Source organism: Brassica napus, chromosome C6 (genome assembly GCF_020379485.1).
Source record: "Brassica napus cultivar Da-Ae chromosome C6, Da-Ae, whole genome shotgun sequence".
Lineage (NCBI taxonomy): Eukaryota > Viridiplantae > Streptophyta > Magnoliopsida > Brassicales > Brassicaceae > Brassica > Brassica napus.
Window position 1 is genome coordinate 33,916,629 of NC_063449.1, and position 23,054 is coordinate 33,939,682.

General features: G+C 36.2%; 1 protein-coding gene, 2 non-coding genes and 1 pseudogene across 3 annotated transcripts; 1 reads left to right on the forward strand and 3 right to left on the reverse strand.

Moving 5' to 3' along the window:
• Positions 1-2,150: 2,150 nt before the first annotated feature.
• LOC125589329 lies at positions 2,151-2,257 on the reverse strand. Its single transcript, XR_007325517.1, has one exon. It is a non-coding gene; the product is annotated as a small nucleolar RNA R71 (small nucleolar RNA).
• Positions 2,258-9,550: 7,293 nt separating this feature from the next.
• On the reverse strand, positions 9,551-18,390 carry LOC106383605 (annotated as a pseudogene).
• A 441-nt stretch (positions 18,391-18,831) lies between these two features.
• On the reverse strand, positions 18,832-21,007 carry LOC106383604 (surface protein P113-like). The gene is made up of 4 exons (XM_013823685.2): positions 20,948-21,007; positions 20,588-20,707; positions 19,153-19,626; positions 18,832-19,074 (listed from the first exon to the last, which is right to left on the reverse strand). Exons 1-4 carry the CDS (start codon positions 21,005-21,007, stop codon positions 18,832-18,834), a joined length of 897 nt encoding a protein of 298 aa, XP_013679139.2.
• Positions 21,008-22,875: 1,868 nt separating this feature from the next.
• On the forward strand, positions 22,876-22,951 carry LOC125589487. The gene has a single exon (XR_007325673.1). It is a non-coding gene; the product is annotated as a small nucleolar RNA Z267 (small nucleolar RNA).
• Positions 22,952-23,054: the final 103 nt, after the last annotated feature.

Below are 23,054 nucleotides of genomic sequence, written 5' to 3' on the forward strand. Positions count from 1 at the left end.
TTGGGGATGTTTGGAGCTCGAAAGAGGTGTAAAGATGATCATTGGACGAGCAGAGCGTTGGGAGCGACTTCCCGGAGCGACACCAGCAAGTCGCTCTGACCTGCCTTATCAGAGCGACCTTACCAGAGTGATACGGGGAAGTCGCTCGCCATTTCATCCCGGTGGAAGCACAAAACGAAGCCCGGAGCGACCTCTCAGAGCGACCCACTGAGGTCGCTCCCGAAGTCCGGAGCGACCTGTTGGAGCGACACACCAAGGTCGCTCGCGTCCTCTCGCCCGGAGACACCAAAGTCGAGCATCCTGGAGCGACCTCTCAGAGCGACCAGCTCAAGTCGCTCGCGTTCCATGGTGAGATGACCCGGGAGCGACGTCTTCGGAGCGACACAGCCAGGTCGCTCGCGAAGAAACGACCCAGGAGCGACCTCTCGCAGCGATGTACCGAAGTCGCTCGCGTTCCATGGCGAGACGACCCGGGAGCGACGTCTTCGGAGCGACACAGCCAGGTCGCTCCAAAGAAACGACCCGGGAGCGACCTCTCGCAGCGACGTACCGAGGTCGCTCCGCGTTACTTGGCTGCCGAAAATCATGATTTCCCGAGGACCTTTTTTGCAATTTATTTTGGACGTTTTGCACTTGGAAAAAACTATGTTTTAAAGACTTTTTGTAGCCGGCAGGCAGAGGAGCTTGGATCTATTGAGAAAGACACAAAAACTCTCTTGAGAAGTTCATCTCATTGTTATGTTCTTGTGTTCTTGTTGATTTCTTATCTTTTTCTCTACATGATTAATCTGAAATCGAATATGGGTTTAAGAGGAATCATGGAGATTAGTGAGTAATCACCTTTTGAATTCATGGGTTAGGGAGATTAAGGGTGATTAGGTTAGTTCTAGGATGTTTTAGTGTATATCATTCTTGTTCCTTGCTAGTAGAGTATTCTTAATGCATCTTCTGAGTTGGCCACTCAAAAGTTGATCAATAGGCATTTCCAACCGGAAAGGTGTTTGATGAAATACCTGAGACAACTCTCCTAGGCTTTTAGTATACTTTGCCAAAGACATTTGTTGTTAAAGGGTGCTAAGATAGCTAATAGACTTGTTAGTAATGATTGCTTTCATATTATTCAACCAAAGACATTTGATGTTTGAGATATGTTAGCAAATGAGCATTTATCTAGACATAGAGGTTGCTTAGAATTGTGTCTAGGCTTAAGGTTGATAGTTTGATTGATCATTTGCCATCCTTAGTTCGATACTTGATCACCCAAGGTCTAATCCCTATGCCCATGAGTTCTCTTTTCCCTTAGTCAAGAAAGTATCATTTTTGTTATTGCTTTCTAGTATTAGTAGTAGTTTAAAACCCATCTAAATCATTGGTTGCACTTAGATTAAGTGAGTACTTGCATTCTCAGTGCTTTGATATCCCTCAGAACTGGTTCGACATTCACTATACTACAACATTTGTCTTAGGAGCCTTGAAAACTCCCAACACCAAATTGGCGCCGTTGCCAAATTCTGAGTACATTTAACCATTGAGATTTAGTCACTTGCTTGAGACTAAGTCATTTTAATTTTGTTTTGTTACTGATTCTTCTTCTTCACTTACTTTTCACTTTCAGGTGTATGAACTTGAGGAGCAGGGGTCCATCAAACCTAGTTCCAATAGTAGCAGACATCAGAGCTTTTGAGAGGGAGTGTGCTAGAGCTAGAAGAGAAGAAGAACACCAGGCCCACTTGGATATTGATATGGCAGATCCACCGCAAGGGGCAGAACACCAACCGCGGGCAGCTCGACCCATTGGCACTTACGACCGCCCCAACATACATGGTCATAGATTCGGAATCCGAGCACCAGCTGTGGCAGCCAACAACTTTGAGGTCAAGTCAGGACTCCTCAACGTGATCGAGAACAACAAGTATCATGGCTTGGCTCTGGAGGACCCATTTGATCACTTGGACAGGTTCGACAGCTACTGCGGGTTGTCAAAAACCAATGGTGTGTCCGAAGATGCTTTCAAGCTCAAGCTATTCCCTTTCTCTTTGGGGGATAAGGCACGTCAGTGGGAGAAGTCTCTACCCAGCGACTCTATCACCACTTGGGATGAGTGCAAGAGAGCATTCTTGGAGAAATTCTTCTCATCCTCAAGAACTGCTAAGCTGAGAAATGAGATCTCCAGCTTTCAACAGAAGGGCTTGGAAGGATTCAGTGAAGCCTGGGAGAGATTCAAGGGCTACCAAGCTCAATGCCCTCACCATGGTTTCTCTAAAGAAAGCTTGCTGAGCACATTCTTCCGTGGTGCTCTTCCTAAGTACAGAGCCAGACTGGATAAAGCTAGCAATGGGTTCTTCTTGGGAAGAACTGAAGATGATGCAGAAGAGCTGGTTGACAACATGGTAAAGAGTGATGCAGTATACAGTGGAGACCACGACAGGGGCAGTAGGGGTGATGATAAGCAGACGAGGAAAGAGATCAAAGCTCTCCAGGATAAGATAGACATCCTCCTTGCTGATAAAGCCACACAAGAGCAGCTGCACTTTGTTGGTAACACAAGCCAAGAGACACCACCTGTTGTCCATGAGGTTGAGGGTTTGGAAGGGCAAGAAGAGTTGTGTTTCATCAACAACAATGGTAGCTGGTACAAGAAAGAGCCCAACTTTCAGTACAACAACTACCAACAAAAATCATATCCTAACAACCAACATAGTGGTTATCCGCCTAGGAACAACCAGCAAGGCAACTATCAGCCTCAGCAAAACCCTCCTCCTGGTTTCTCCAGCAAAGGGAACCAGTCTTCTCAACAACAAGTTAATCCTTCTACCTCTACTCCTCAGGAAAGCAGCACTGATGTTCTACTGCAACAGATCTTGGAGTCTCAGACTAGAAGTGAAAAGCAGGTTGGTTATGAGTTGAAGAACCTTCACTCCAAGATTGATGGAAGTTACAATGAGCTCAACAACAAGTTCAGGGCTTTGGAAAACCAGTTTGCTTCCATGACCACTCACCAGAATCGCCAGCAAGGGTCTCTACCTGGAAAATCTGAGCAAAAACCCAAGGAGTATTGCAATGTTGTCCTCTCTACCACTTCTTCAGGGATTGAATTGAGTAACCACAAGAAAGAGGTAGATGAAATTGAAAGATTGGTGTTTGGAACTGAGATTGAACAGGTTCAGCATCTGATTGTAGCAACGGCTGAAGCAAAGATTGTGAAGGAAGCTGACAAAATGGTTGAAGTAAAGATTTTGGAGGGAGATGCACCCATGGCTGAGAAACCAGTTGCGAAGAGAGCTAACCAGAAGCTGAAAGAAGTCAAGCTGGAGGTCACCATTGAGGTTGAGCAGTCACCCTATGACAAGCTCCCATTTCCACAAAGGGTCCTCACCAAAGCTCAAAAGAAGGTAATTTCCAAGTTCAGAAAAGACTTAAGTGATATTGGAGTTAAGCTTCCAGAGATCTCGGGTATGCGTGAGGCTCATGTCCAAATGATGCTCATCAAGGACATTGTAGACCACCAAGCAGAAGTAGCAGAGCTTCTCAACATCTCCACTATGAAACTTGATCCACCAGTCACACCAAAGTCTCTCCCTAAACTAGAATCCCAAGGGAAGTTCACCTTATCTTGCTCCCTTGGTAAGCTCACCTTTGATGATGCTCTTGTTGATTCTGGTGCAACTGTGAATGTAATCTCAATGGAGATGATGAAGAGTCTTGAGATTGAACACATGGAGCCAGATACTTCCTCTCTCACGTTTGGGGATTCTTCTTCTACTACTCCTATTGGTCTCATCAAGGACTTTCCTTTGAAGATTGGATCTTGCACCATCCCTATAGACCTCACTGTCTTGAAGATGGCAACTGAGAAGAGAGTTCCATTAATCCTGGGCACACCATTCCTTAACACTGTGGGTGCTTGCATCGATTTTGCCAACAAGAAGGTCACACTCCTCAATGTCAACAAAGCTGTCTCTTACCCAATTCAGTCTCCACTGGATATTGAGTATTGTGGAACCATCACTTGTGGAGATCCCTACATTGAGAAGGATCCTCCTTCTCAACTTTCCACTTGAGGTACTTCTCTACTTTCCCTTGTATATACCATTTCCTTTTTGCATATTAGCTTTCTCTTTTTGGGTATCTCTCTCTACTTGACAACACAGAGACTGTGTCATTTAAGTTTGGGGGAGGTACCAAGTATTTGATCATGTTTGCTTTGATGTTGTTCATTGAGTCATGCATTGCATACCTATTTGCATATTAAAAAAAAAAAAACAAAAAAACAAATCATATAGATTGCATCACTTGCATTTTTAGGAGAGTCTAGAGCATATAGGTTGCATTCACTTGCATTGGGAGAAATGATTTTAAACACCTTGTAAAGAACACTACGTTGCACCTGAGTAGCTTTTTGCACCTCTCAAAAATACTTGTATGTTTCGAGCCTTGAAAACTCTTCCTGAAACTTGTTGATTCCTGAAACTCAGTCTTTGAAGCCAACTACAAACCCTATTTGAACTGAATGAACTTAATGCTTCTTGCTCATGGTCCCTTGTGTACTGAGTCATGGCTATACACACCTGAATTGTCACATCCTTTATGCCAATCTTATTTTGACAAACTCTAGTGGTAGACCACTCCCAAAACCTTTCCCTCCTTTTAAGCTTTCATTGTTTGATGAGTGAGGCCTTCTTCGTAAAGTCTTACATGTGCATAATATTGAGAGTATCGGGAACGACAATGCTTGATCTTCATTCTTGCTAGATTGGGCACTCTATTGTCTAGCTATAGGTGGGGGGGGGGGGTGAGAGTTGTGATTATGATTTGGGAGCAATGAAAAAGGAAAAGAAATGACTCTTTGTGTTTAAGTGAATTGTCTTATTGGGATAAGTAGAAAAACCTCTAGCTCAAGTTATGAAAAGTCTTGGCCCCCATCTAAAAAGAAAAAAAAAAAAGAAAGAAAATATGAAAAGAAAAGAAAAAGAAAGAAAAAGGGGGCTAGCAAAGTTGTTAGGAGCTAAGTAATGTTTTGAGGTTGTGAAAAATCCCTTGTAGATTTCAAAGAGAAGGAGTTAATGTTCTTAGGATATTTTGGTGAGAGATCTGAGTTGGGTTTGACATTTGAGAATGATTGTGTAATTGTATGTTTGGGAAAAGGGTAGAACAATGGAGATTGAGCATTGTATGCATGAGTTGATCCCTTTCTTAGATATAATATGTGCAATGTCAAGGCTACTTGTTTTGAGAGTAAACCACCCTAAAGATTTTATGTTTCGAACCTCTTGAATCACTCGAATAAAAGCCTTCCCTCACCCAACCAAATGACTTGGACCAACTGACCATTTGCAAGAATTCACCTGATGTTTTGTGCTTAATAAATGTGAGAGTTGGTTGATTTGAATATGTGGATGCTTGATGATGAGTGTAAGGGCAGAAAGAGTTGAGATAGGCCTAGAGAAGCTAGAGTGTAATAAGAGAGTGTGCTCATGCTGGATTAGATGTTGAATCGAGTGTTAGTTGTGTTTCTTTTGGCTAAGAGCTCCCATCTTCAAATCTCTCTCTCCCTATGAGTTCTAGAAAGTTCACTCGTGGACAAGTAAAAGAACAAGTTTGGGGGAGTTGATATCTTGCATATTTGCATTGTTTTTATCCATTCATTCATAAACATTTTCATCATAGAGATTAGGATTTAGACATGTTTAGGTTGCATTTTGCATACATGAGTCTCTATTAGGTACTGGAGTGCCACATGGAGTTCTTGAGGATGTTTGGAGCTCGAAAGAGGTGTAAAGACGATCATTGGACGAGCAGAGCGTTGGGAGCGACTTCCCGGAGCGACACCAGCAAGTCGCTCTGACCTGCCTTATTAGGGCGACCTTACCAGAGTGATACGGGGAAGTCGCTCGCCATTTCATCCCGGTGGAAGCACAAAACGAAGCCCGGAGCGACCTCTCAGAGCGACCCACTGAGGTCGCTCCCGAAGTCCGGAGCGACCTGTTGGAGCGACACACCAAGGTCGCTCGCGTCCTCTCGCCCGGAGACACCAAAGTCGAGCATCCTGGAGCGACCTCTCAGGGCGACCAACTCAAGTCGCTCGCGTTCCATGGCGAGACGACCCGGGAGCGACGTCTTCGGAGCGACACAGCCAGGTTGCTCGTGAAGAAACGACCCAGGAGCGACCTCTCGCAGCGACGTACCGAAGTCACTCGCGTTCCATGGCGAGACGACCCGGGAGCGACGTCTTCAGAGCGACACAGCCAGGTCGCTCCGAAGAAACGACCCGGGAGCGACCTCTCGCAGCGACGTACCGAGGTCGCTCCGCGTTACTTGGCTGCCGAAAATCATGATTTCCCGAGGACCTTTTTTGCAATTTATTTTGGATGTTTTGCACTTGGAAAAACCTATGTTTTAAAGACCTTTTGTAGCCGGCAGGCAGAGGAGCTTGGATCTATTGAGAAAGACACAAAAATTCTCTTGAGAAGTTCATCTCATTGTTATGTTCTTGTGTTCTTGTTGATTTCTTATCTTTTTTCTCTACATGATTAATCTGAAATCGAATATGGGTTTAAGAGGAATCATGGATATTAGTGAGTAATCACCTTTTGAATTCATGGGTTAGGGAGATTAAGAGTGATTAGGTTAGTTCTAGGATGTTTTAGTGTAGATCATTCTTGTTCCTTGCTAGTAGAGTATTCTTAATGCATCTTCTGAGTTGGCCACTCAAAAGTTGATCAATAGGCATTTCCTACCCGAAAGGTGTTTGATGAAATGCCTGAGACAACTCTCCTAGGCTTTTAGTATACTTTGCCAAAGACATTTGTTGTTAAAGGTGCTAAGATAGCTAATAGACTTGTTAGTAATGATTGCTTTCATATTATTCAACCAAAGACATTTTGATGTTTGAGATATGTTAGCAAATGAGCATTTATCTAGACATAGAGGTTGCTTAGAATTGTGTCTAGGCTTAAGGTTGATAGTTTGATTGATCATTTGCCATCCTTAGTTCGATACTTGATCACCCAAGGTCTAATCCCTATGCCCATGAGTTCTCTTTTCCCTTAGTCAAGAAAGTATCATTTTGTTATTGCTTTCTAGTATTAGTAGTAGTTTAAAACCCATCTAAATCATTGGTTGCACTTAGATTAAGTGAGTACTTGCATTCTCAGTGCTTTGATATCCCTCAGAACTGGTTCGACATTCACTATACTACAACATTTGTCTTAGGAGCCTTGAAAACTCCTAACATCAGCTGCTACAACACAAGATGGTAATTTTCACTTGTATCCTATAGCTTTTGCTATAGTTGATTCTGAGAATGATGCCTCATGGAGTTGGTTTATGAAATGTCTGAAAACCATCATTCCTGATGAAGAGGATTTGGTTTTTGTCTCTGATCGTGCAACCTCTATTGAAAACGCTCTTTTACAACACTATACGTTTGCTAACCATGGAATCTGCGTCTTTCACTTTGAAAAGAATGTCCAGGACAATTTCAAGTGTTCAACACTTGTCCCTTTGGTTGTTGAAGCTGTTTATGCCTACACCAAGGATGATTTTGATTGCTATTTTCATGAGATTGAGGCGTCCGCATTGTATTAGCAGATTATCTTCGTAAAGCAGACTTCAGGAAGTGGTCCCGAGCTTATTCTTCTACTAATCGCTTCAATATCATGACGTCAAACTTGGCCGAATCTATAAATTCTTTGCTGAAAGTGAGTCGTGAGTATCCAATAGTCTGTCTTTTTGACACTATTAGGATGATAATGACTAGGTGGTTCACTGAACGACGTGAGTAAGGAGTTCGTCACATGCACCCTGTCACGTTCGATGTGGGGAACAAGATGAAGGAGCTATATGATTTTACGTCTCGCTTTCTCGAAGTTTCCAAAATCAATGATTCAGAGTTTGAGGTTAAGGGAGATACAAGAGATCAAGTGGTGAATTTTCAAACAAGGCATTGTTCATGCTTTGTGTTTGATGTTGAGAAGTTTCCTTGTACTCATGCAATTGCTGCTGGAAACAAGCATGAAAATGATTATGTCGATGAGTTTTTCTCCAATGAAAGGTGCATTTTTCAGTCATTGTGGTAATACATTACCACGTTTATAAATGTTTATATAATTGATCGAATTTATAAGGTTTTATAAATATTGTTCTACAACACTTCTTTTTCATTTTTCTTTCTTGGTTGTACTTTTATCTAATTCTCTTAATTTTCTTATTAGGTTTACACTAGCATATTCAGAGAGTGTATATCCTGTTGGCGATAAAGCATATTGGGATATTCCTCCCCATGTAGCTTCGTTTCTCTGTCGCCCTCCATCTACACGCTTTCCTAGTGGCAGGAGGAAAAAAAAAGAGGATACCAAGTTCGTGCGAGTATGGAAAATATCGGCCCATATCCAAACCATCACCCAAGTCTTACAAATGTAGCAGATGTGGACAGAAAGGTCACAACAAAGGTAGTTGTGTAGTGTCTATTTGATAACAGAATAATATAAAAACTTGTATGCAACTGATATATTTTTATATGATATAAGAGAGAATTAGAATCGCATAGCTTTTGGGAAACCTTTTATTATTACATTTATCATTTTATAATGCTTTCTAAAGTTTACAGGTGTCTAATAGAAATTATGTTACTTATTATACAAAATGTGTGGTTACATTAACCACCCTTTATAAAACATTAGGATTCAGATTAATTGCAGAAATTATATGTTCTTTTGATATCTTAGCTTACCTTCATGAACATAAATAAAATATGTTTCCTTATCAAAGGATTAAGGTACAAACCAAAAGATATTTTCCTCATCATGGAGGATTAAGGTACAAGCCAAAAGATGTTCCTCATTGAAGACATCAACAAAAGATAACACTAAAACTGAAAAAGTTTCATTGATATTAGTTAAAAGCCTTGTTCGGAAACTCGCTAGGCGCTACGCGTGCGGCACATGTGGGCCTAGCGATTTATTGAAAAAGCGGAAAAAAATCGGGGAGTACGCGGGGAGGAATTTTTTGTACTTTATACGTGTAATACTACATTTTATACATATAAATTAGAAACCACCATCTCATAATTTATTTTAAATGTTTGTTCAACTGACTTAAGTCGATAAAATCTGTGGAAATGTTAAAAAACTCATTCCGAGTCTGATTCAGTCTAGGCCCAATAAAATGTACGACTAAATGAAATACGAAATGAAAAAAACTTGAAATTATAACATCCCACATCATCTAATGATAACAAAAGTAACATCTAACATCACCTATAAATAAACGTAGCACTAGCTAAATAATTAGTTTGCAAAATGGGCTTCGTATCAAGCCCTATATCTTGTCAAAAAGTTCAAAAATACGGCTAGTTACGTGCTGAGAAATCGGTTTTGAACCGAGTAAATCAGTTAGGCGGCCGACTATGTGGTCCGATTAATGTGACCGAATTGTTCTTAATCGAGTCGGTTCATTGACGTCGAGTGACTACTCGGCCGACTATGCGGCTAGGCGGCCGCCTTTTAGAACAAGGGTTAAAAGCACTAAAAACTGAAAGAGCTTCATTTCTTCAAATTCGCGATGCTTCTAATCAGTTTTTTTCAGATCTTCCAATACAAGTTCTATCGCATCAGTAGCTGAATCTTCTTGTTTCTTTTGTCTTTTTGATTTGGAGGTGTCAACGTTAGGTTCCTTTATAAGCATAACAATTAAGAAAATCAGAAATGATAATTGGATGTAGTCAATGAAATTTGAAAGAACATTTTATAAACCATTATACATAGAGAGATATTTATCTTTGTAAACTTCATGTGCTTTTGAGATGCATTCTCATTCACTTCTCCATCCTTCAATTTTAATGACACAATAAGTGAAGTTAAATAGACTATATTAAACATTTAAAAAGTCAATCAGTTTATAAAGATTTATAAATCAGCTTACTTCATTGGTTTTTGGATTTTCACTTTCTTTAGCATCGACTTCTGCATCTTCTTCTACTTCACGTGGGGGTGTTACACATTTCTTTATTCCCTAATATTACAAGACAAAAAAATAACTTAGCAATTTTGAATTTAATAACAGCCTTTGTAAATCAGAAATGATAATCAGAAAGAACATTTTATAAACCATTATACACAGAGAGATATTTACCTTAGTTCCTCTTCCACGTTTCTTTGTACCCTTCACGGGCTTTTTAGATGCATCCTCATTTACTTCTGCATCTTTCAGTTTTGATGACACAATAAGAAAAGTTACAGAGTATATTAAACATTTAAAAAGTTAATTAGTTTATAAAGACTTGTAAATCAGCTTACTTCATTGGTTTCTGGATTTTCAATTTCTTTAGCACCGACGTCCACTTCTCTATCATCTTCTACTTATTGTTGTACTTCACGTGGGGGTGTTACACCTTATTCCCTAATATTACAAGACAAAAAAATAACTTAGCAATTTCAAATTTAATAACAACCTTTGTAAATCAGAAAGAACATTTTATAAACCATTATACACAGAGAGATATTTACCTTAGTTCCTCTTTTCTTTGTACCCTTCACGGGCTTTTTAGATGCATCCTCAATTACTTCTTCATCCTTCAGTTTTGATGACACAATAAGAAAAGTTACAGAGTATATTAAACATTTAAGAAGTCAATCAGTTTATAAAGACTTATAAATCAGCTTACTTCATTGGTTTTTGTATTTTTAATTTCTTTAGCACTCACGTCCACTTCTGCATCATCTTCTACTTGTTGTTGTACTTCACGTGGGGGTGTTACACCTTTCTTCATTCCCTAATATTACAAGACAAAAAAAATAACTTAGCAATTTTGAATTTAATAACAGCCTTTGTAAATCAGAAATGATAATCAGAAAGAACATTTTATAAACCATTATACATAGAGAGATATTTACCTTAGTTCCTCTTCCACGTTTCTTTGTACCCTTCACGGGCTTTTTACATGCATCCTCATTTACTTCCCCATCCTTCAGTTTTGATGACACAATAAGAAAGGTTACAGAGTATATTAAACATTTAAAAAGTCAATTAGTTTATAAAGACTTATAAATCAGCTTACTTCATTGGTTTTTGGATTTTCACTTTCTTTAGCACCGACGTCCACATCTGCATTGACTTTTGTGTCATCCTCTTGTTGTTGTTCCTCTTCCTCGTGTCTATGTCCCTATTTCAATAAAAGGATTACATATTTATACTGATTTATAAATTTAAAACGATTGTTCAGTTTATAAAGATTTATAAATCCGCTTACTTCATTGGTTTCTGAATTTTCACTCTCTTTATCACTGTCGTCCACATCGAATTATGTATCATCTTCTTCTTGTTGTTCCTCTTCTTCTTGTGGCTGTTCCAATTTTTTTTTTAAAAAAATTACATATTTTAATGATTTATAATTCTAAAACGGTTGTTCAATTTATAAGAGGTTATAAATAAGCTTACTTCATTGACTTTTGATGTGTCACTTTCTTTAGCCCCGTGTTCGACTTCTGTATCATCTTCATCTTGATGGTCTACTTCACGTGGAGGTCTTACAACATTCTTCTTTCCCTAATATTACAAGACAAAAAAATAGCTTAGCAATTTCGAATTTAATAACAGCCTTATAAAATATCAAAAACACAATAACCTTAGCGATTTCCTGTCTTTTGGCATCTATATAATCTTGTAAAACTTCTGTTTCATCAAGTTCATAATCGGCATTCTGTCAATTTACCTTGAAAATTATATGTGAGCACACACATATTGTATTAAGAATATGGAGACGTTATAGATAACAAACCTTGGTTTTTGTGGCGGCTTCAGTTTCTTTTGACTTCTCAGTTTCCTGTTACAATTTAGAAGCATATGAATCTTTCTTTTCATTTACAACACGAAACAAATATAGAAAATAGTTTGCTTTCACTGTTTCTCCACGAATGTTCAAAAGACCTTCAAGGTACTTCACTTTTTCTTCAAGAAACACTACCTTCTTAGTGAGGAATTCAATCTTTTCTTGATCAGTTGCATCAATCCCAGGTGCAAAATTATTTTCGTCCACTTCAGCTTCAGCAACGGAAATGTCGACACTTCCATTGAGCCAATCTTGTCTCTTCAAACGATATCCTCTTTTGACAAGATCAACAACTCTTCCAAATTCACAGTCAACATCTTCAACCAAGTCGCTATGCAATTCGGGATCTCCAAGGATACATTTGACATCAACCTGACAAGTGTTTGCATATGATCAAACAATTGATAAAAGAAGAATGCAAATATTAAAACAGTTTTATAAAACATTATAAAAGGTTACCTTCTCCATTTTGTCGAATCTGTTAACCTCTTCAATAGTAAGCGATTTGGTTTCTATCCAATGCAAGCACAAGGGAAACTGTCATTCCTAATACCAAAGAACGTGCCTAGTTGATTCACAGAAGATAACGCCCATAGCTGAAGTGGATATATAAAGCCACAAATCGTATATTGATCTTTCTCCGTCAACTTTGTATTGGTAAAACTCTCCACTTCTTTTCGTAAATAATCAAAGACCAAATTCCCCCAGGGATACTTGCAAAACTCTTTGAAATTTCTAGCTCTAAGCAGACGCTCTTCTGGTATACTTGTCACTGGATTGCTTGCCATTAATATCCCTTCCACAAGGATTGTAGCTCCCTACCTTAATCTCTGATCAGCAGTAAGCTATGTACTCTTTTTCACAAGTAGATTAAGCAAGGTGTTTAAAGTTTGATTCTTCTTCATCCATGGGTCTTTCTTCTTGTTTTTTTGTTGCTGAAGTCTCCACTTCCTCTTCATCTTTGTCAACAACACAAGGCAGACCCGTTGCCAAGTGGAATTCTCTTAGAGAAAATCTCATTAGTTGTTCTCCAAAAGAAAACCACAAACCCTTCTTGCCTATATCAATTCTCCTTAAGAGTAAGTGATGAATCAAATGCCTTGAAAACACCATATGCTTCTGCCTCCTTCCCATCTTAATTACCGTAGCCAAGAATGAATCTTCAAGCTTCTTGAATTCTCTGCCCAAAACGTTTTCAACTGTACCAACCAACTTCAGGTTGGAGCGCTAGTTAATTCTATCCAATACGCCTCCATTTGTACCAGGTTCGGAGATTCTTTTTGGCAAAGCAATCTTGTCATCAGATTTACTCATCGTTTCACCTAAAACAATTCAAAATGGTAATGTCAAAGATATGTTTTATAATGACTTATAAAAGTTTTGTTTATCTACACTTGTAAATCATAATAGATCAATCTAAAATTGATGAACCACATCAACAATGCAAGAACTAGCAATGAAATATATCGCAAATGACAAAAAAAAAACCTAATCTACTCTATTCAAAGTTACGACATACTAAACCTAAAGGCCACAACCTCTAACAAAATTAGTCAAATATAACACTAATATCAATTACACATCTATTATAGGCAGAGCGAGAAGAAGAATCGCCAAGAAGAACCAATAACATTACCGGAGTTAAGAGAAATCGATGGTAATTGAAAACCACCAGTGAAAAGTAGGTTTTTTTAATCAAAAAAATGGAGACCGGTGGAATATAAAAACAGATCAAAAGATGCGGTTGTGGATTTGTATCGGAACAGACGCGAACGGAGGAAGACGATGAAAGGTCTCGTCTTTTTACCCTTAATTGTGATGGTTTTATTTTTAAGGCCCAATTTTGATTATCAAAGTTTAAGGTCCAGTTATATATGGTTTAATACTTAGAAAATAATACTATGGTTTTATAAACTATTATAGATTTACAAGCTCTTGTAAAGTATTTATATGCTCTTATAAATTATTTATTGGGCTTTATAAATTATTATATATAGATTCATAAGTCTTTATAAATTAATTATTGGCAAAATTTGTAAATCTTTTTATACACATTTATAAATCTTTTTAAATTATTTATAGGCCTTTATATATTACCTTATAACTTATTTCATAAATCTTCATAAATCATTATAAGCCCTTCAAAATAATTGTCAAATTTTTAATATAGATTTAGAAGCCATTGTAAACTATTTATATGCTCTTATAAATTATTTATTGGACTTTATAAATTATAATATATAGATTCGTAAGTCTTCATAAATTATTTATAGGCTTTTATAAATCCTAATTTACATTTTACCTCGTGGTATCTCTTGAGGGTCTATGATTGGAGTGGCTACATCATCCATCATATCATCTGATTCATGAGGTAATGGTAACTCCACTCCCTACACATCATTCATTAGTAAAAACATATAGTTTAACGATAAGAAAAAGAAGCCTATGACAACACACAAGGGGGTGATAGTTTAAAACTTACATCTACGGGTTCATGGTTTTGTGTTTCAGTCTCAGTGGCTTCTAAAAAAGAAGTGTTACTATGGCTCTCTCGAGAGGATTTGATTTCGGTGGCATCATCATTTACCGTATCATCTTCATTGGATTCTAAAACAAGTGTGTTACTAGGGCTCTCTTGAGCGGGTCTGATTGGTGTGGCAGCATTATTTTCAAATTCTCTCTGAAAAAATGATGTAGGAAGATTTTAAAATACCCCAAAAATGAATACAACTTATGTGTGAGAAAATACCTCATGTGCTTTGATCCAACTACCACCACCTAGCCACTCTATTGACAGCCTAATCTCAGTATAATTAAAAATCGCATCCTCTTTTGTGGCAGCGAAATACACTTTGTAATTGTTTTCAAGGAGAATTTCCGTCACTCGACCTTTGCGCCACCCATGTGTAACAACCACTTCAACATAGTCGTTCAGACTGTACTCTGCACAAAGATCTCAAGGAGGAGATGACCTGATTTTGCAAATATCAACTATTGAATGTTTTCCTTCCGCTTCATCACTCGAATTTTGTGAGATTGTACATCTTTTGATCAAAAAATTTCTTCTATCACCCCTTTGAATCTCTGTAATTACTATTGCTCGGACCCAAATTTTTTCCTTTTCACTTTCACTAATTTCACGGGTCATTTCCACCAACTTCCATTTTCTAAACATGTGTTGACTCAATACCTCCGATTCCAAAACAATCATATATAAGCTAAAGCCCTCAACAATTCAAAATTTTAGAACTTAAAACATACAAAGAAAACAATACCTTGTTTTTGCTTTTGACCCATTCGGAGCCGATCCAATCAATATGAGGCCTCAGTTGGCTTCTGATGAATCTCATTATGTCTGGTGGATCATCGAAGTAAACCAAAAAACTACCATCTGGCCTTTCAACTACGATAAGACCAGTCCACCAACCATTATTAAAATAAGCATCCACCACTGACCCTTCCTTGAATACGACACCCTCATTCAGATATTCTGGCGGGACCGGCCGAATAAAACATCGTTCAATAGTTTCCTTGCAAGGATTTACACCGTCTTCGTTGAACAAAGTTTTGTAACAAACCCGAAGCTTTTTTCCTTTCACTCTCGTCGGATTTTGCTCGAGGATAGCTCTAAACCAAGAACCTCTGAACCCATCTTCTTGAAGAGATACTTCTACTTCACAATCTTTGGCAATAGACAAAAGTTTTCATTTTTTCTTCAAATTCTTCTTCACTGGTTACTCCTGAAAAAGAATCGGAAATGCAGAGCACAAAAAAAAAATCAAGAAAAGAAAGAAAGAAGGTGAATAAAGATCAAATGAACGACATGCATCCAACAAACTGAAACAAATTGAGATTTTAGATAAATCAATTAGGTTCCATACAAAAATTCAATTCGATTTTGGAGTGTATATACAAAAGCAAAGAGAAATTTCAATTTGATCTAAGTTGAATATAAAAAGTCAAAAGAGAATACAGAGAATGTACTTGAATTAACTTTTGCTAAAATCGATTCAAGTTGAATTGGAACTGAAACTGAAACAAATTGAGATTTTAAGTCAATCAATTAGGTTCCAAACAAAAATTCAATTCAATTTAGATTGTTGATTCAAAATTGAAGATGAAACTCAATTACCTTTGCCATGATAATGATTCAAAATGGGGAAGATCGCTGTGTTGATTCTTCTTCTTGGAATTTACGGACATAGAAAAAGATGAAGAAATGATAGAAAACAAGAAAGCAAAACAAACGTGTCGTAGTGGAGAGGATGAAGACGTGGCGTGAGAAGAGTTAAATTTAATGTTTTGCCATCCCTTTGGTAAATGATAAAAAACAGATAAATTGTTGAGGTTCTGGGTCGAACCCGGGATTTCGTCTAAACTGAAATTTAAAGTAACCTCAACTTACCACTAGACCATATAACATACTCGTTACGGTTAGCACGTTTTCTAGTATTGGTGTTTACATATCATTATTTTAGTATATAAATATTGTAAACTGATTTATAAGCATTTCTATTTTAGTTATAGACCTTTATAAATTAATTTTTATAGATTTATATGTCTTTATAACTTTTGAATATGCTTTTATATACCCTAAACTCGATTGATTTTACAAGAGGTAAAAAACCAGTTTTATTTTTTATCTTATATAAATTTATACGCCCTTATAAATTATTTTATACAGATTTATAAATCATTTTGGTTGTTTATATGACTTTATAAACATTAATTCTTTTTTGTTTATGAACTGATGAGCTATTGAAAAACGATTTATAAGCATTTCTATATTAGTTATAGACCTTTATAAATTAATTTTCACAGATGTATAAATCTTTATAAATTTTAAACACTCCTTTATATATCTTAAACTCATTTGATTTTACAAGAGGTAAAAAACTAGTTTTAATAAGGTCTTATAAAGCTACTAAGATATAAATTTTGTAATAAACCATTTTGTTTTGATTTTATAAGAGGTTATAAACTATTTTTAATAATGTGTTATAAAACTACTGAAATACAAATTTATCATTTAACTTTCTAAATTAAAGCAAAGCCATAAATCCAAGTCATAAACTCATAATACTCAGAATTCTACAAACAAAGTTTACCAAACACACATAAAACAGATAGTTGTTCACACATAACTATAAGCAAGTGATAATGTTTTTGTTCATTCCCACATTAGTACTCATTGTAATTTCGAGAAGATATCAACCACCAACTTTTCTCGGATGATTGCAATTTTTTCTTCACTCAGCTTTGTCAAGTCAACTATACGCATTGCATGGCACTCTATCAGCTTCAAGGCATAAACTCCACTGTCTTCTATTTTAAGAACCTGAAACAAAAATGTGTTAGTAATATATTAGTCTTAAGAACATAGCAGATAAGTTATAATATAAGTCATTTGATCTATGATACAAATCTAGCATGAAGAGTTATAAGCAGTTATAAAGATGTTACCTGTGGGAAACCTTCAGATACAATTTTTATCGATAACTTGTTTGTATCCATGCTGACATCTTTGAAGAAGTTGCGAATCATGAATGGGAGAGCCATCGCATATGCATTATCGTAAGGAACCAAACTCGCATCTGCGAACTTCATTGCTGCACAATTGAATGCTGTGATACTTCTCTTTTCCAAGTTGACTACAACTCCAAGCAAATACTTCTCTGCTACTACAATAGTCGAATAGAGGAAGTTGATAGTCTTCTCTATGTTGTACTTGTCAAAGCCTGTTCCAAATTGGAAACCTTTCTTGTCATCTAAAAACTCATCATAAAGCTCATCTATTTCTTCAAGAAACTTCACTCCAACAACTAAGGCAGTTTTGTTCAGAAACAAATCTGGATTGTTTATCTGTCTCAGTTTCAGCAACTCAAAACCTGCTTCAATATGCTGAGACAAAAATAACAAATACTCAGAAAAGCGATCATATAGTTTTATAAAGAAGATTAATATAAATTTATAAGGGATTAAAAAGAATTTTTGTTCACATATAGTCTAACCGTTTCTGAAAGCTTTTTTCCCCGGAGTTTTAATATCTGAAAACCACTTTGCGGTTACTATCTCTTGATTGATTCTCAGTTTCCTACATTGGACACTCATACTTTTTACGTAGGTATCTAGTTTCACCTCATTATAAAATAAAACTTACTTTTTTTTGTTTGACATTTTCCATTCTCTCATCTTTTCTTTTCTTGTTTTATCAACTGGCTCAAAGGGATGAAGAATCGGATGTTTCTTCCTTACTCCTGTAAACGGTGGTTGTGTATGAATGGATGATATTTGACCTCTTTCACTTCTTCTTAGTGGAACATTATCTGTATCAGCTTTAAACTTGTTTTGAAGTGGAGGCTCAACATCTTCGTTTACCTACAGACCAAAAAAAATAGTTTTTACAAAGGGTTATTATGTCTATAAAATAAATCAATACTCATTAAGTTTGGAAAACAAACCTGGCTGTCTTGTTGTACCAATCTCTTTTTAATTTTCATTAGAGGTTGGAAAACATGAATCTCACAAACATCTCTCATAAGAACCAGATTCATGCAAATCATTTTTATATAATTGTTTAAGAGGCCTTATCGATCATGAAATAGTTTATAAAGCTTTATAAAATATCACATTTGTACCCTTTCCGCTATGACTTTCTTGGGAAAGGAGATCAAACTTAGGAGACGTAAATGTTGGAGTAGGCGATGAAACCTTCAAACAAAATATTTGAAAATTAGATGTTTATGCTATATACATTAAACTTTTACAAGGCCTTATAAAATATATTAATTTTGTACCCTTGTATCAAAGTTTGGAGTATTGAATGTTGGAGTAGGCGAAATAACCTACAAAAGAAATAAGAAATTCAATTTGCCAAGCACTAAATCAAAAAATTTATAAACCTTTATATCCTATTTTAGATTCATACATGCGACGTTTGTTTTAAGCAACTTTCTGATTTAAGTTTTTTTGTGTCTTCGTCTTGAGTGATTTTTTGTGTAGTCTCATTTTCCCCAAAAAATTTCCCCAAAAATATTCTCTTCTTCCCTTAGATGCTCTGTACCAGATTTCGCTTCTTCATCACATATCTCTTCTTCATTTTCATCATCTAGTGCACTTTTTTTATCACCAGAGTTTGCTTCTTCATCAATTGTATCTTCTTCATTTTCATAATCTTTTGCACTTCTTCTATCACCAGAACTAGCTATATTCTCACAATGTTCTTTGTTTGGTGAACCGTCATTAAACTTCAAAAAACAAGTGAAAGCATTAGAGAGAATAACACGTGAAATTTGATAAGTACTTGGTAAAATTCAATTGGTTACCTTAACTCCTAAAACATTTTGGATCACTACTACTCGCTTATCCAAATCACGAACCATTTGGATTAGCTTATCAAGTTTCTCGCTGTTAGACATGGAATGATCTTTATCTTTTCTATGCTCCTTATCCTTTTGATACTCTTCATCTTTATTTTCCTCTTCATCTGTCTTGTCCTCTCCATCTTTATTTTCCTCTGCATCTGTCTTTTCTTCTTCATCTTTATTTTCCTCTTCATCTTCACTATGGTTCAGATCTTCACCATGCTCTGCATCTTCGTCTTTTGTCTTGCGTTGTTGACCTATATCTTCTGTTGCAACAAACATATCCACAAAACCATTCTCCCAGTCGCTTCTCCTCATTTTGTATCCTTGTTGAACTAGTTTCACAACACTGTGAAAGTCAGCATCGTCACTATGTGTTGCCTCCACCAAATGTTTGTATTCCTCAGCCAATCCTATCATTGTGCTAACCTCAACCTGTAGAATAAATAAAATAAATCTCTGTAAACCTCATATATATTAATTTATAAGCCCCTATAAAACTACATTTACAATCTTTTATAAACACACGTAACATTTACAATCCCTACAAGACACCGATTTGTGGACCTTTTCAAGGAGTCTCTAGAAATTCACTTTTCAAACAATACAATACGAATATATTTATAGACGTTTATAAAAACTCACATTGTTTATCTTCTCCAGCTCTAACACTTCAGTTATTGTCGGAGTTCTTGTTGAGTCCCAATGTAGACACAACGAATCTGGAGAAGAGGATGTCTCGCATGGTTTTCCTAAAGATTTACCAAGCACATTCACTGATGACATTGCCCACAAATGTATGGCTAGCGCAAAACCACTCACTTCATAACTATCTCCTATCCAGGAACTTGCACTCAAACTTTTTACACTTCTCATCAAGATGCTATAAGCAGTTTTACCCCCAAGCCATCTTGGGTAAGCGATAGTTCATATAACGCTGCAACCTTCCTCTCGGGATTTTAGAACTCGGGTTTTCTGCCATAATTACCGCTTCTGTGATTATTGTTGTTCCAAAGGATAATCTTTCTAGTGTTGGCATGCTTCGTGCTTTCTCTTTAAACTTTTCATACAACGTTCTCACCGTAAACTTATCATTCTTGCCCAGCATCCAAAGGTATGGCTTCTTCATTATTTTGAACTGTGGCTCTGTTATTGTTTGATCTTCCTCACAACGTAAGCCTGTTATCAGATGAAATTCCCTTAGTGAAAACCTCATAGGCTGGTCCGAGAAATTAAACCAGAAATCCTCTCCTTGCGTCAATACTCTTCGCTGCATTAGAAAATGGAACAACTCTTCTGAAAATTGAACCCTATTCCTTTTAACCACCTTCAAAATGCTCCCAATGTGAGAGTTCTCTATCAAAGAGAACTCTTATTTTCCTAATATATCTTCTACCTTCTCGACATAATCAATCTTTGAGTGATGGATTATCGCTTTGGGATTATCTGGTGGTTCTACAGCTTCATAAACCCTCCCAGGCAATCTCAAGGTTGTGCAAAACTTGTTGCTATCCAACTGCAATACAGGACAACACTTCTTGAGTTCACGCATCTTATAATTACTTGAAACCCACATCTATAAAGGCTTATAATTTTTCAAAAAAACTCAATGTTCCCTATCGATACTCTTTCTCTTAGATCTAACTAGGAACATGACAATCCTCAACCAATCTTCTTCTATTTTCTTATAAGAGAAATAACAAATTCAAAAAATGACTTGAAACAAACAAAAAGATACCCAAATTTAGAAACTTACTTGTAGAGAATCGTGAAGATGAGAATCGTGAAGAGGAGAATCGTGAAGAGAAGACGACATTTTTGAGATGAGATTTTCAATCGTGTAGTGTTATTGTTATTCGTCGTCACCGGATGCTCTTTCCAGAGAGACGTCATGACTAGTGAGAGAGAAGACCTTTTCTCGTCGTCGTCGTGAGAGTGGCCATCGTGAGTGTCGCCGTTGTTAGAATCGCCGTCGTCCTAAAACTTAGATTTATAAAGAGTTATAAATTTTCAAAAACTTAATGTTCACTATCGGAAATCTTTATATTAGATCCAACTATTAATAGATAACTATTTCTCTTAGATCGAAACAACAAAATCTGAGAAAATTACTTACAAGTTGTGATTCTTTTCGATCTCGTCGTCGTCACTCGATCTCGTTTGCTTCGTGCATGAGAGAGGATACACTCGATTTCGTCACCGTCTTCGCTCGATCTCGTCGCCGTCGTCGCGTTGCCGTTCGAAGCTTTCTCTCGAGAGAGAAAGAGATAGGAAACGAGGTTATAATTGTGAGAGGGTTATTTTTGTCTTTTGCCTATTAATGATTTAGGTATTTCTGAAAAATGTCCTATTTCTAAGTGTATATATGAATAGTGGTACTAAACAAAGTGTAAAAGTAAAATTCTCCCGATGAACATCGTATATATAAATTATTATATGTATCATATGTTCTTTTATATATTATAAAATTATATATATATATATATATATATATTAGATAATGAAAAAGTCAGTAACTATTACGTATATAATTAAATTGGTGTGAATACGTAAATAAATTTTATTAATCCAAACGATCACTTTTTCTATTTTCTATTTTATATAATTAAATTTACATAATATATACATAGATAAATAGAATATTTTAATATGGATATATTTTAAATGATGCTTTCTATTTATTTATATCTTTTTATAACAAAAAGTTTAAATCGCTGATAACAAATTTCATTGTGCAATATTTTTGAAAGTTTTAGTAATTTATAATTTTTATAAACATTTAATGCAAATTTTAAATATTAATTTGTCAGTATTTGGTCAAATATTTTATCAAAAAAAATTGTTCAATTAAAATATATGGTATATAGTTTAATTAAAATATATTAATATATATGAGACTTTCTACTTACATGATTTTGTAATAATTTGTATCTTGTCATAAAAAAAAATAATGGATCATAAAAATTTCATTGTGAGACTTTTTAAAAATTTCGAAATATAGCATATACGGAAAAATCTAAAATTTTATTATATGGTTAATGTGATTGTTTAATTTATTTTAATAACTTAAAGTCAAACAAAAATGATAGATGATACACTAATTTGTATCAAATCTTTATTATTCAAAATCATTAATTGTCATATATACTTTAGTCATATTAGACAATTCCGTAATTTTTATTTAAAGAAAGAATTGAGAACATTAATAATTAATTTATGGTTAGTTTAATAAAAAACTTATTATATATTTAGATGAACCAACATATTTCTGTAAGGATTCTAAAATTTATTATGGTGATGGCACGCGGCTAGCTCAAATGTTGTAATGTTTATCTGGTATCAGTGGATTTTGACTCTCTTTTTCAAAAACATTTTATCTCTGCACTTGCACGGTTAAGAGAATATTTGGTTTGGGCCTTCAAAATTTCTAACGGGTCTTGCATATCTTCACATTTATACAAGGAGCCCATTCAGATTTGTTAACCTCCTTTTTGATCTAACTCTCGCTGCCTCTGCCTTTTTTTTATTTAAAGCCATCAGGATTCTATAGGGACAAAACAGAGCTACTTCTCGTGAAACCCTAGTCTTGTCCACTCGAGGGATTTGTAAACGATTTGATATTTTGTCTTCCATGAGTTTTCGTGTACAGGTTTATCTCTGTTCTTTGTTGTTGTTTGATTTTTTTTAATGCCTGTGATGCTATTAAATATACTTTGAGAGCTAAGTCTCCAGGAAAAAATAAACTACTCTGAGGCTATTCTTATTCCTCCTTTTTTTATCCACTGCGTCAGCTTAGGGTTTCATTCTTAGTTTTCTTGTTTATAAAGGTACTTGTTGCATATTCGGTAAGTGTTTAGTTTTCT